This window comes from Malaclemys terrapin, chromosome 9 (assembly GCF_027887155.1).
Source record: "Malaclemys terrapin pileata isolate rMalTer1 chromosome 9, rMalTer1.hap1, whole genome shotgun sequence".
NCBI lineage: Eukaryota > Metazoa > Chordata > Testudines > Emydidae > Malaclemys > Malaclemys terrapin.
The window spans coordinates 22,231,210-22,246,176 of NC_071513.1; the positions used below are offsets into that span (position 1 = coordinate 22,231,210).

General features: G+C 41.7%; 1 protein-coding gene across 3 annotated transcripts in view; it reads right to left on the minus strand.

Moving 5' to 3' along the window:
- Positions 1-14,967, minus strand: part of MTMR8 (myotubularin related protein 8) — a 43,630-nt gene that overhangs the window by 4,829 nt on the left and 23,834 nt on the right. For all 3 annotated transcript variants that reach the window (XM_054039204.1, XM_054039205.1, XM_054039206.1), the window contains 8 exons: positions 13,735-13,869; positions 11,468-11,600; positions 9,405-9,514; positions 8,222-8,347; positions 4,830-4,879; positions 1,885-2,085; positions 1,332-1,460; positions 211-337 (listed from right to left, as the gene is read on the minus strand). In XM_054039204.1, coding sequence (XP_053895179.1) covers positions 211-337; positions 1,332-1,460; positions 1,885-2,085; positions 4,830-4,879; positions 8,222-8,347; positions 9,405-9,514; positions 11,468-11,600; positions 13,735-13,869 — 1,011 coding nt within the window. The remainder of the gene's footprint in view (positions 1-210; positions 338-1,331; positions 1,461-1,884; positions 2,086-4,829; positions 4,880-8,221; positions 8,348-9,404; positions 9,515-11,467; positions 11,601-13,734; positions 13,870-14,967) is intronic.

The window sequence follows — 14,967 nt, forward strand, 5'->3', positions numbered from 1 at the left end:
ACTCTTTGGTCCCTCTGATATGAGGGAGTAATTGGGTTGTAAATGCCAAGTAAACAGATTACCTAGATATAGTCAAACAAATGTTGGGATTCCAACCTGCGCTGGATTTGCGCCAGTCACCTACAGATATATGGCTCCACTATCCTAGTCACAGGCATATTTGCTCAGATCATCATACAGTTTTGTACATTATCCATGTGCAGGACTCACGTTTTCCAGGTCAGTTGCACTGTCCTCCAACTTCATCTTCTGGCTCATGCAGTTGAGGAGATGGTCCAACACACACTGCTTTGGATGCATCCCTTTGTCAAAGCGGTTATACATTCCACACCAGAACCTCAAGGACAGAAGGAAAGGGAATTAAAAGATCTGCTGTACTTTGTTGGTTGTGACAGGGAGCAATTGTTGTTCCTGTTTAAAGAAGAGATTTTCCACTAGTTCAGGCTCCACGTTTACTTAACCTAAAATCCTAGGTTTTATAAAACCTAATATGAATAGACAAGTTTTCATGAAGCTTTAGAGGGGTTAAATGAAAAGTTCTGAGGATCTATATATTCTTTGCCATGCCCAACATGGTCCAGAGGATAGGGTACCAGATAAGGAGGAGACCCAAGTTTGCTCTGCAATGGATTTGTGAGCTTTGACCATTCAATTAACGTATGTGCCTTTAACTTTTCCCATCTACACCCTCATTTCCCAAGTACCTTAACTCTGCAGTAACACTTAGCACTTTGAGATCTATAGACTGAAACAGCATTGTGCACTAGTGACTGAGAAACAGGAGGTGAAATTGACCAATTCAGTTGTACAGTAGTGTTCCAAGGCAAATAAAGATGAAAAACAAACAGCATAAATAATAAATCCATACAATTTTATAATAATTTCAGCAGCAACAGCATACTTCTGTGTATCAGCAGCACTTTAACACAAGAATATCCCTGTTTAAAAAATATATATATATATATAAGGAGGCACTATCTAACAATAATGTGTCCACTCTCTCTAAGGAAAGCTCTAAGAATTGAAGTGACAAGGAATTTGGAAAACTACTCTGCATATATTTTAAATTATTCTTATTTTTTCCTGTAACAGGGAGGCAGCTAGTTGCAGATCAAATATTTAAAAGAATAGTACTTGCACTTATTTAGTGGTTACCTGTCAATTTCAAACTGCTTTACTAGTTGGAAAGCATGATTGTTCTCATTTTACAGATGAGGAAATAGAGGCACACAGAAGTCAAGTGATTCACCCCAGGACACACGGCAAGGCATTTTAGTGATCACTTCCATTCCTGTGAAAAAAAAGTGTCCCTCCTCCAATAAGTGACTTACTGGAAACTGAAAGGTAGAGTGTTTGGCTTAAGCTCCTTGTAAGCGGTGAATCCCTTATACAGAGGATTCCTGAACTCCTGCTTCTTCTGTAATAGGAAAGGCCACAGGGAATGGGTCTTCTCAAAAATCCTGTCAATTACAAAAAAAAAAAAATCTAATCATGAACAGTGTTAGTATAATTCTAGCTGCACTGTTCAGGATTTGAGTAGGGCTGCATAGAAGATATTTATCCTTTCTATGGTGCAATTAGTGTGCCTTACTGGAGATACACACTCCAGTCCAAGCCCTGGGTAGCTGATAATTTAAATTAGATAATGGATGGAGTAAAGTGAAGGGAAATAAATTGACACCTGCAAGTTACTGTAGAGTTGTTATTTAAAACATGGAGTTTTTGGGATACATTCTTCTCTATACATGAGATTAAGTCTTTCCCATTGCAGAGCATGTGCAAGAATTAAGAGAATTTATCCCTAACCTTGATTACCTTTCCAATTACATTTTAAAAGAGTTTGAAGAGACTTCCAGACCTTTGCCCCATGAACTGCCAACTCACTTCAGAGCCTCCCGTTCCCTATGGCAAGTCCCAAGGAAGTTGCCAAACTGGCAGGAGTAGACGTGGTCATGGATTTCGAGAAGGAACCGCTCATTGAATTCAAATGCACAGGGAAACTGCTGCATGAGCTGCCAGACACATTCAGTGAACTGAGTGAAGACAGGGGACACTTCCTTTAGGTCACCATCCAGATGGCCACACCTGGAGAGTTAGAAAGAAAACTACAAGGTTGCATCCTATAACATTCAACAATAAGAGAAACTCTGACTATCATGTGACCTGAATATTTACTCTCTCTCAAGGAGAGGTGACCCCATTGCTGGGCCTCCAGTAAGTCACTCTATATCAGGGGTGCTCAAACTGGGGGACGTGACCCCTCAGGGGGTCACAAGGTTTTTACGGGGGAGGTTGCGAGCTGTCAGGCTCCACCCCAAACCCCGCTTTGCCTCCAGCATTTATAATGGTGTTAAATATATTTAAAAGTGTTTTTAATTTATAAGGGGGGGTCACACTCAGAGGCTTGTTGTGTGAAAGGGGTCACCAATACAAAAGTTTGAGAACCACTGCTCTATATCATGTATGGTTTAGGTTCCGAGATAGCAGACGCTGAAGTAGAGAGTACTATTGAGGTAATCAGTACTGAGGTTGGAAGGTTCTGGGGCACATAACTGAGGCATTTGGTACTGAGGACAGCACAGTCCACCAATTTAGTGGGAATCACATGTCCTATCTTGGAGGTTGATATCAGTACACTGGAAGGGTCTTGACAAATGAGTCTGTATTGTGAATCTGATGACTCATGTCTCAGTTTGCTAGGTGCCAAGGATGGTGATCTGTGCCTTGGCTCATCTCTGGAGTGGTCGTGGTAGACAAATGGGGCCTCTAGGTACAGGTGGCCCAGGAGCTCAAGGTGCAATCTCCGGTCACCACGACACTAACAGAGAGAGACTGACCAGATGGCTGAGGCCTAGCTACAACCCTCCTCTCAGTGTCTGAGAATCTTGTATCAATCTCACGGAAGAACAGCTTCAGACAGGCTTCCCTTACTCAGTGCATTTGGAGAAAGTGTGTCAAATAGAACACTGTTCTCTGATGTGTCCATCTCCAATGCAGAATAGGCACTGGGAGAACCCATCATTAATAGGCATCAAAGAGTCACACAAAGGACCAATCTTAAATACTGGTGATTTAGTTTCTGCCATGAAGCTAGTACTACCCCCGTCCTTCCATACTCTATACTAACAAACTTATTTAATTAAAATATATATTTTGCCAATGGGTGACTGGCCATGTAAAAAATGTAACTACCACAGTGCACAGGGAAAGGGCAGATACTGCATAGGTTCCATCTTGCTACCATGGGTGGTAAGAAAGAACTGAGGGGTGGTTGGGCCTGTTCCGCACTTTATGCCCTTGGATGGAGGGTGGGTAGAACCTAGGGCACAGGCAGGGGCTTCAACAGACATTGCTGGCCAAAATAATCTAATTTGCACACAAAGACTGGAATCCATATGGACTATCATCCAAAGAACATTATAGCTTAGATGATGCTCAGAACACCTCATATCATTTTGCAAAATGTTTGCTAGCTAAGGAAGGATTTATTTTTCCTTTTAATATATCCAGAAACAAAAGGACCAGAACAAAGGAGGGATCACAACAGTTTAGCAAAGCAGGCAATTCTCCTACTATGGCACTAAACATTCCACACTGCCAGGAAAGCCAGTGGGTTGGAAAGGGACACTGCCTTCAAATATACAGAAACAAGTAGTGACTTTCGCAAGTTTGCTTGGGGCAAACAAATTGTTCAATACTATTTTTTCCAAGCTAATGGCAACATGGTCTCTCTTGCTACAGAGAGCAAGCTGAACACATACAGAGGATAAAATCACAGCCTGAACTCCTTCATTCCATCTACAGTATCATGCAGCTAGTCAAATTACAAAGGGGAAATTCACCTTCCCATGAAACATCATGCACCAGCCACTACTAGAGGCAGAATAACTCTCTCATCCTTTGTTCCTAGGAAATGATGAAATTTCACTCTTTCCTAAGAACTTGACAAAGTGTGCAAAAAGTAATTTACATTTCATGCTGTCCTTCCTTTATAATACTGGTGAAAGGCACATTTAGTTTCCGGTCTTAGAAAAACAAAAGGTGAAAACAGTCCTTTCCACAGAGGGAATAACTGTGGGATGTGTTTGTTTGGGCTGCAATTCATCTTTGGATAAGTCCTTCTAAAAAACGTTATGTGGATCTCTAAATGGGCTTTTCTTCCAGTGTCTCTCACTCTAAGAAAAAATATTTATTGACTACAGTATTAAATAAGAGTATTTTCATATTGAGACAATCATTAAACAAAGTTCAGTTCAGTTCAGAACCTCAGTTCTTCACCATTTAATGTTATAGAATAAGACTACTATTTCTTCCTAGTTTAGTCTGGACCAAGTAAATCTCTGTATTTTCCATTTGTTAATTAAATTACCATGCAGTGCAAATGGACTATCAATTAGAGAGAGTAACATTTTTATAAGCCCATGGAATGCAAGTCTTAAATTGGTTAGTACTAGAATTGTGGGCTGAAGTTAAAGCTGCAAATAATCTGTAAATGTTTGTTGGGATTTGCCCCCAACCCTGGTCAACATAGAAGGGCATCAGAGGCAAAAAGCCCCTCCAAAACGTGACTGTTTCACACACAGTATCAATGTAATATCAACCCATTGTATGGATGGAGAAATGGAAGCATAGAGGTTAAATAATTTGTTCGCCATTTTGTAAATCAATGGAAGAATATAGGAAAACATGCACAAAACCCAAGAGTTGATGAATCCCCCTAAGGATTCCAATGGAAAAAGAGCAAATGCCCCTTATGCTAAACACATACAGGTTGCATTTTACCATCAAGCCTTCTCTCTTGTTACACCTGGAGTATAATCTGCTTTTACCTGTGTGAGAACTTGTGGCCCATCGCAATCCATTCCTTTTCTATTAGAACCTTCAGTTTCAAAGAAAGAGAAAGCAAATGAAAAACTATTAAGTTGCTTGGAAAAAAGTGAAATGATGCCTTAATACCACAGAATTCTTGTAGCTAGGCTTAGTTGATAGTATCTGTCATACCCTGCATATTTATTAATAAAAGGTTGATGAAAATTATAGGATGATTTATGGAATTGGAACTATGCTCCATCACCAGTATTATTATTGCTGGGATAGGATGTTATTCTGAATCTTAATAGTCCTGTGAGAATCTTTGTGCTGTCACTTTGTTGGTGATTTTGCTTTAGCAATAAGAATTAATTTCAATAAATACATTACTACCCCCAGGAGACAAGTAAACCCTTTCAAAACACAACCCCAGAGACCAGACATCTGTACATTTTTTCTTGAGGTATATGCTAAAACCATCACTGTTTATTCCACTACACAGCTACTTCATTCTGAAGAGACCCAAAAATACCTTGATACTCAGTGCAGCAAGCCAAAATTAAGAAAATTTTATTTTTAAGAACATATACATGGGAATGTAAGGAGTATTCTATCAAATGGTAAAGGCCTTAATTTCTGGCCTTAAATGTAGCTAGTTTACTTCTGTTAGTCTTAAAGGTGCCACAGGACCCTCTGTTGCTTTTTACTGGATTTTTTTGTTTACTTAATTGAGACGTTTCTATTTTACCTAAGTATGAACCTGCATAAAACCCTTATCAAAGAAAATGTATGGGAGCAGCTTAGCAAGGACAGGTACAGCAATGCACTGAATAAATGAATTGGTGCCTTAAAGGCATATCTTTTTAGACTGTATTACATAGTCAGCCAGAAGTCACCATCCAGGGATTTAAAGAGCAGAAGATACCCATAAACTTACATGTGGTGTTTCTTTGGCAAATACATTATTTTGTTTATTTTAATGGTTTTGGGATCTTTTTCAGGTATTTATTATATTCACCTAGGAATGACTAGTTTTATGATTCGTAAGGTACACTTTGGATGTTACAAAAATGAAAAAAAGTCTTTTATATTATATTAGCACCTGATTCTGATCAGGACCCACTGTCACTGCAATACTGTACTATGTACCAGGCTGATCATGCTGAGGTCTCATGTTCCAATAGAAACTTGACAGTTATTTATTATTTGTAGTAGCATAGCACACAGGAGCCCTAGACCTGGATCAAGACCACATTGTACAGATAAAAGAATGTTGCAGCAGAATTTAGCAGCAAAAAAAGTTAGCAATTGACCTGAGGTAACAATCTTCAGTGCAGCACAGTTGCATCTGTCCAGGAGAAGACAAACAAAAGTTGCAGTGTTTGCATTGCTTTCAGTTTCTTTTCAAGGGGCTAATGAGCAGCAGCCCATTTCTAATGGGTTTGTAACAAACGCAGGCGGGCAGAGATGCAGCGCACCAAGTAAAGTTACATTTTACATTGACAATTTAGCACAAAAAACAAGGCAACTAATTTGTTAAAAGCAAACAGATGAAATTCACGACCGCGCAGAGGGCTTTAAGACAGTGATGCATGGGCTTCATGCTGACCCTCTGCACAGGGTGGATTTCACCCGAACAGATAGTTTTATAATGGGTCTTAAACCAGAAGCTTCCCTCCCAGCCTCTTTGTAAGCCTTCACATCCTATACCAGAGGTGGGCAAACTACGGCCTGCGGGCCACATCTGGCCCACGGGACCGTCCTGCCCAGCCCCCGAGCTCCTGGCCCAGGAGGCTAGTTCCTGCCCCACCCCCACAGCCTCAGCTCACTAGCTGCGCTGCCTGCTCAATGCTCTGGGCAGCAGGGCTGTGAGCTCCTGGGGCAGCGCAGCTGCAGAGCCCAGCCTGACCCGGTCTCTGCTGTGTGGTGGTGGTGGCAGCATGGCCCGGCTCCAGCCGGGTGGCACGGGTGTAGTGCCGCCAGTCACCGTGCTCCAGGCAGCGCAATAAAGGGGCACAGAGCAGGGGAGGTTGGCTAGAGGGCAGGGAAGTTCGGGGTAGTGGTCAGGGGGCAGGGGAATGGGGGAGCAGGGGTCCCGGGGGAGGGTTAAATGGGGGCAGGGGTCCCGGGGGAGCAGTGTCACGGAGTCCCCGGGCGATGCTCTGGAACTGCTCCCCACAAAGCCAGTCAGGACTTTGGGGAGCCTCCTCTCCCATGGAGCAGACTGTCTTCAGGGCAAGAAGCTTGGAGCATTCCGCATATGCCCCTCCGTGCGCTTCCCACAGCGAGTCCGCCCAGGCAGGGTCCTGGGGAAGCCAGAGGGTCCTGCATGCACCCCCAACTTCACACTCAGAATTGACTCTCAGCCAGTCAGTAAAACAGAGGTTTATTAGATGACAGGAACACGGTCTAAAACAGAGCTTGTAGGTACAGAGAACGGGATCCCTCAGCCGGATCCATTCTGGAGCCCAGCGAGCCAGACTACCCCGTCTGCCCTCACTTCCTGTCCCCAGCCAGCTCCAAACTGAAACCCCCTCCAGCCCCTCCTTTGTGGCTTTTGTCTCTTTCCCAGGCCAGGAAGTCACCTGATCTCTTTGGTCACCTTTAGCTAACCCCTTGCAAGGGGGAAGGGCCCTGGCCATTTGTTGCTAGGAGACAGATTGTCGGCCATACATGCACACTGGAGACTTAAGAAATGCATAGGGGAAACTGAGGCACCCACACAGTATTCAGAGGAAACATTAAGAACTGTCCTACTTCGTCACAGGCAGTCAGAAAGGAGGGGGGGCGTTGGATGGAGGAGTGGGGGGCAGTCAGGGGCAGGGGTTCCAGGGGCAGTCAGGGAACAGGGAGAAGGATGGTTGGATGGAACAGGAGTCCCGGGGGGGCCATCAAGGGGTTGGATGGGGCAGCGGGGGTCCGGGGGCGGTCAGGTGACAGGGAGCAGGGGAGTGTGGATGGGGCAGGAGTCCTGGGGGCCGTCAGGGAACAGGGGGGTTGGATGGGGGAGCAGATAGGAGGTGGGGGCCGGGCCACAACCCCCTCCCCTAACCAGCCCTCCATACAATTTACGAAACCCGATGTGGCCCTCAGGTCAAAAAGTTTGCCCACCCCTGTCCTACACTCATGCACATCTTGCTGAGATGCCTCATTAGCGATTCTCTTATGCATGTGCAGGGATATAGAGATTTGAGTCATAAATCATGTACTAGCTTTTTGTACCCATGCTACTCAGAGCAATTATAACTTAATATATAAATAACTTTGCTTCTGTAGGTTACTGACACTCTAAAAAAGTCTGCTGCTCAAAGTGATCTAAAGTGCTTAATCGGGGCTTGTTTACATTCCAAACCACTTCACAAAGTTACAATGCATATTTCATTTTTAAAACCCAAAGCATTTCTGTTCTTACCATGAGTCCTTTAAATGTTCTATAAAACGGATCTAAGAGGAGGCTAGCCAGTGAACAGACTTGAGCTGTACGATCCCACCCATCTGAGCAGTGGACTAAGACACTGGCTTTTTCTTCTTTCACTGCCTGCCAAGAGGAGAATAAATCAGAACACAATTGTAACAAAATGTTACACAGTCCAGGGGGAGGAGGGAGAACAAACAGCAAGGAAGAGTTGGGATGAGGAAGGACAGAGATTTCAGCAATATGAACATGTAATTACTCAGCATTTGTATATTCATATCCATATCATCTATATTTGTATTTGTTGCTGACACTTCTTGTGGGCACTATGGGCGAAGAAATCTTAAGGAAGGATGTAAATGAGGAAAGTTCACCCTGTCGCTATCCTGGGACTGGGAATTTTTCAAGGAAAATTAGGAAACAGAGGAAGATCATCACGCAAAATTCCTCCCATATTTGTGTGTCTTCCTTTGTACTGGTAGCAGAAGATGAATACAAAATCATTTCTCTTTAAAAAAAATCAAGAGAAAGGAATTCACAATGGAGCAACCCAGAGACGAGAGAATATTTATGTAAGGCAATTGATTTCTACCAATCATTTCCTGCATTCCCTTTGAGGTTAATGAAGAACTGTTTGCTGCAGCAAATTTGCTCCTTCTACTTGATCTGCAGACAAGTCATGCACCTTACAATAGCCCATGGAAAAAAAGAGGCCTGTGTTAAAAGTTCAAAATTATGCCATCCCTGTAGCATATAGTGACAGAAGATGACAAACGCACTCAGAAAATCCCTCACTTAAAGCACCACAATTTTTGATAACTTTTCTTAACACTTTCACTAGTTATGAGTTATTTGCAATATTAACTACACATCAGGACACGTAGGCATCTTTTTAAATTATTCAGATTGAAGTAAATAAAATTAATGAGGACAAATGAACAGTAGGCAGTGTTGCTCGTTAGAATATACTGGATAGGTCACAGTTTCAATCCATGTAGGAAATCACTATATTACAGTCACAGGACACACACAAAGAGACAATTAGGTCTCCCAGTTCTGTCTTTTTACCATTGCAGGCTCATTTTCTAAATTTTCTGGTGTTAAGTCCAATCTAGTGTTAAGTGTCCAAACAATGGGGCTTCCCCCACTTCTCTTGGGTTTCTATTGGGGAAAGTTATACCTTAGCAAGAAAGACTCCAGCATCCATTACAGCTTTAATGTGCCGTAACCAGCCTGAGTTCTCCAGGCCAGTAAGGAAGTCACTCATTGAGGGAGATTTTGTTTCACACACTGAAAACACAAACAAAAGAATTAGCTGAGATTTCTCAAATGAAATGCACAGTAACCATGATTTTCTCAACCCCTCCTGTCCATCAATGCTAATCCTCCTCCCCTCCTCTCCTGAATAACAGTGACAAAGCTTGGTTGATCATGAAAGCTAATGTTCTCTGAATATTGAAATACAGGAATCAATTTTCTCTATTTAAAGAGATCACACACTATGGATATTGTGTGTGTATACACATACAATTAAAATTCTTTAGCTTGCAGAGGGCTCTAGCATTTAAGCCTGGAGTATTTTTCCTCCTCCTTTCACCACTATAATCAAAATCTCATTTCAAAAGCGCTCTCTCCAACCAAGGCAAGTGATTAAGGTGTTGTGTGTTTACCCATCCCTTCATTATAGGACATCACCACACATATTCAGACACCACCAGCATATAATCACTATAAGAAACTGACTAGAGAAAGACGTGGAGTTCTAATTTCTAGAGGTAAATGACTTATCTAACCTTGAAGAGGGCTCAGATAATATGTTGAAAAACATAGTAGAAAATGCTTATAATGTTATAGTTCAATAGTTCCTGAGCACCTGCGAGAGACACTATCATTGTCAAGGCCTTCTAGCCAAGGGGATAAAATAGGAATAAACTAGCAGTTATTCTGCCTTTTCACCCACTCCAAAATAAGTCATCCAGCATGGGGTTCTCTAGACTAGAGCAGTATTTTTGCATATGCCAAACCCTCTGTCCTATCTAGCCTTATTTTTCCCCAAGGCCACTATCAAACCCTGGATCCTACCAGACCAGGTGACCTGGGCATCAGTTATTCGATCAGTCCATAACATTACATTGCCAACTCAAATATTCGCCTCCTATATATTTTGAGTGACCGTGTTTGTACTATATGCCTCCTGATACTAGGCAATGGGACAAGAGAGAAGGACTTATAGTATCAGCTTCACAACGTTCCCCAGCCTCTGCCAGCAGAAGGATGTTAATACTGTAGTTAATAAACCAGCAGGAAGTACTGTATCAATACTCTCATTCTTCTCTTTCATCACTTAGTTTTTTCAGTTTTTTCACCAGAACAGCTCCATCAGCTTCAGTGGCATGGCTCCCAGTTTACACCAGTGTAAACAAGAGGAGACTCAGGCCCCTAATCTCCACTGGTCCAGAAGAGTCCCCTCAAATTCATCCCAAATCCCACATAGCAGTGCAACGCCCTAAGAATGCGCACTCACATTTAAGAACAAAATTTGACTGAAGTTAAAAACAAATTAAAAAATAAAAATTACGCAGTGCAAGTTGTTAACTCTCCTGCAGGAGAGTTCTGAAACCATGTCTCTCATATCACACAGATTATTCATACCAAAATAACCCAAATAAAAATAACTTATTTCAGTATTTCATAAATTAACTATAATCATCTGAACGGTTAAACAAGAAAAGATCATAACCACATACAAAAATAAAAACAATAAAAGGCTAAGATTGTTTACTTTTGATTACATAAAATTTGCTAAATATTAGTTTCTATTTTAGATGCATGGTAAAACTGAACACAATGCCTCTTATCAGATCCTTTTTTTAAAGTATGCAGTATTGTTGCAGTCATGTCAGTCCCAGGATATTAGAGAGACAAGGTGGGTGAGGTAATACCTTTTATTAGACTAACTTCTGTTGGTGAGAGAGACAAGCTTTTGAGCCTACCTAGACCTCTTCTTCGAAAGCTTGTCTCTTTCGCCAACAAGTTTTTAAAGAACATTTTAACATCAGATAAAATACTGCAACACTTTCAGCCTTTTCTATAAACCGAGCACAAAGCCAGGTATTTACTCTCCTAATCTGTTTTCCATCCCATGCCCCAAAGTGCACACAGGATTTGTCTATTGTGGAGTGCGAGTTATGTTAATAGGTGGCAACCAACAACACACGGACCAGTCAAAGGCACGTGTCATACCTTCCAAGAGTTTCTGCAAGCTGCTCCGCATCACGTGGATGTTCTCTATGCCGATGAATTTAAAGCGAATGTTGTCATAGTTATCTTCATTCTCATAACCCTTACCAGCAGCTCGGTTTGCCATGGCATTTAACTGTAGAAATCAAGTGAAAAAAATGCATAAGCAAACCTGGATCACAAATGCTTTTGATCTTCCAGAACAGCAGATATCAAGCAAAACAAGTTCACAAGAGTGTGCGTGGTGGGGAACGCTGTTAGTTTTGGTTATTTTTGCCCATGAATTGTTTCCAATAGTTTTACTAAAATTATGTGTGTGCAGTCAACTAACACTAGGCAAAGGCCAAAGAAGAATTTGGATGCCAATTTCAAGCTGCCTAACGCAAGGTAGTATCAGAAGCTTGTTTAACTACAGAAGTTTATTATCACAACTGAGATTCATTTTCTTTTTAATTGAGATGCTAGAAAAAAGCAACAGATAAAAGCAATAGTTACATATGAACACATCTCTTTCATCTAGCAGAATATTTTTATAAAGCACCATAAATGTGCATGGTGCTGCATAAATAAAAGGATTCCAAAGCATTTTACAAACATACAGTTTGTTTAATCTCTCACTAAAATGCAGCCAAATCAGAGATGGAACATGGCAGCTGTTTATCAGCAAACAGCAACCATGTGTAAGTTTACAACAGCAAGAATACAGTATTCAATTGAAGTTGCAGGAAGAAGTTAAGGAAAAGGGATGTTGATTACCCAGAATGGAATTGAGCCAGGCCCATACAAAAGTTACCATAAGATCTAGAATGGCCACAAGTAGACAGGCCTCAGTTTTAACTCTCAATCCCAAATCCATGGATTTTGGAAGTGGAGTAGTTTGCCTCCATGGAAAGGAATGAGGTAGAGAGATTCAAATACACAAGCCTAGTAGCACAGAGTGAAAATAAATCTAGGTTATTTCATTCTACTTAAACAGGTTAGACACTGGTGGGATGGAGAAATGGGGCTAATTATAATCTCCTCCCTTGCCATCGAGTCGATTATCACTAAATAGCCATTAATTCAATCATAAATGTCAATGGAACACCTGTCAAAGTACACAAGAGCCACACAAATGCCAGATTAATGGATTATAATCAACGTTACTACAAACAAATGATTATGGAACAAATAGCACAACAGAATTAGCTCTAGGAAACACCATACTCAGCAGCCAAAGACTTGATGAAATATCCTCTATGTTTACCTCAAGGCGACACCTGATTTGCACCCCTTTTGTCCCATTTCCAGTCTAATACAGGTAATGCCAATACCCCTAATAGCAGATGAGCTCACTATTTCAGATTCAAAATGGCCAGCAGTATATTAGCTGCTTTTTTTTTTGTAGTTGTAGAATATGCAAATCCCCACATTCCAATTTCCTTATGCCTAGAACTCCTCATGAATAGGTCCACAGACGCAGACATCTCACCTTGTTTTCAAGCTATTTATGTCTCAAGATGTAATCATTAGATGTTTCAGTGCAATTTCATGCAAACGTTTCCCAGTCGCCTAGGTCAGAACTATTACTGAGCAAACATCCCAGCATTGAAGTTTTAGCCCTGAATTGCCATTACTGAGGTAAAACTAACTCCATATACTGTAATGGCAGGGTTCACAGTGCACTAGCAACTGTTATTCTCACCAATGCAATATTAATTAAAATTACTTCTATGTCAGAAAATTGCAGGAACTGCACTTTTTCAGACTTTATGAAACCAGATAACCCTAAAATGCCACTGTGCCTCCCAACCATACCAATACTGGCACTTCAGACTTGTGCAACCAGTACTTTAAACTCCCCTCTCCATCTCAATGATAAACTCAGGGCCTAACCTCTGTACTGGAACCCATTCCACTGCCTCAGTCAACCACTAAAGGTCATTAGACTTGGGCTACTCTTAACTGTAACTTCAGATAATCTGGAATACTCTAGGAACGAGTGCCCCTATGGTCACCACAGTTTGATCACACACAAACGAACAGGAGGAGGTGAGACATTAGGTCCAAGTACAGCAGCTGGACGCTGAGTTTATCATTAAGGAGTGGTGAGCTGGACACCAGTTTCATGGGGAAGGAAGGAGTGGCCTCTGACGTCCCCCACCATTATTTTAGCAGAGCTTCCTCATACTATACTAGGTTAGAGATCTGAAAACCATGATCCATTGGAAGCAGTGTTGACATAACAGATGCGAACTTTAGGAACATCCACAAATCCCATTAAGTGATACCTTTGGCCTTGTGTCTACAACATACATGAAGGGACTCCCCGGGTTGGCTTGTCTAATTGCCTGCAGCATCTGTTCATCCTCCAGACAGCGAGCACTGAACCCAGAGAGAGGCTGGCTACAGCGACATATGGCAGCCTGAAACACACAATAGTTTACTGTAGAGAAAAGATCAAAATCAGGAATATTTATTGCTCTGAGGGACACACTAAAATTTGATGGGGATGCTTCTAAGCCTGGTGTCTGTTTCACTGTAAAACTTCCGTCAAGTGGACAAATTAATGAAAAATTTCAGCTCATGCTTCTAATCTTTTCAAGAGCTTTGTGAATCTGAAGTAGGTTGTGCTTCTATGGAGACAATTATCCACCTCCTCTCAAATGCATTGCTCTTCTGCCTAATGACTTCTATCTGTTGTAATAACTGGGCCCCAAATTTACCTTAATTTTGCACTCAACTGTTAAAAGTATGTGGAAGTTCATAAAATGTCATCATAACCTATAACAAATGTTGATGGGAAAAAGATGCAAAAGGGAGATAGAACAACTGAATTAGTCTAAACAAAAAGGCCAACTTGATATGATACAAGGACTGTGTTGAAATTATGCTTGCTAAAAACAGAAGATGTGGAGCTGGAATTTAATGAGCCACAGCTTGTATGTTGGATATTAGGCCTAATTGGTGGACAAAATAATGAGGGCATGACATATTATACCTTGGGAAAGTATCTGTATATAATTGCGATATTGCATATAAAGCATGCCATGTGAGGTAGCAGGGGAAAGGTTATGATCAGCTGAAAGACATTGTTCTATTTAAATATGTGCATCACCAATGCATATGAAATTATAAGAGTTGTGTTGTATAGTTTTCACTAAAATATGCTGTGGGTTTGGGAGGCACCCAAATACCAACTATACAGAGACAATGACAAGGGAGGTAACCAACACCCGGGTGGGTGCTGTTGAACAGACATCACCAACCATTGTCTAGCAAGGGAACTACAATGCAATGACTCACATGCACTGATGAAGTGGTGAACCAATTAATAAATCTGCACTGCTCACCTTCAGCAGTGCAAGACGGTATATTCCTGAGGTACAGTGCTGGGAGGAATTTTGCTAATGCCTTTCTCTGTGTGATTCCTGAGTGGCTCGTGGACCATTCACGCAATCTAGCGGAGCGTGGGGCTCCACATGCGGTTGTTCTGCTGAGTGATAGCAGTGCCTGGAGGGGCT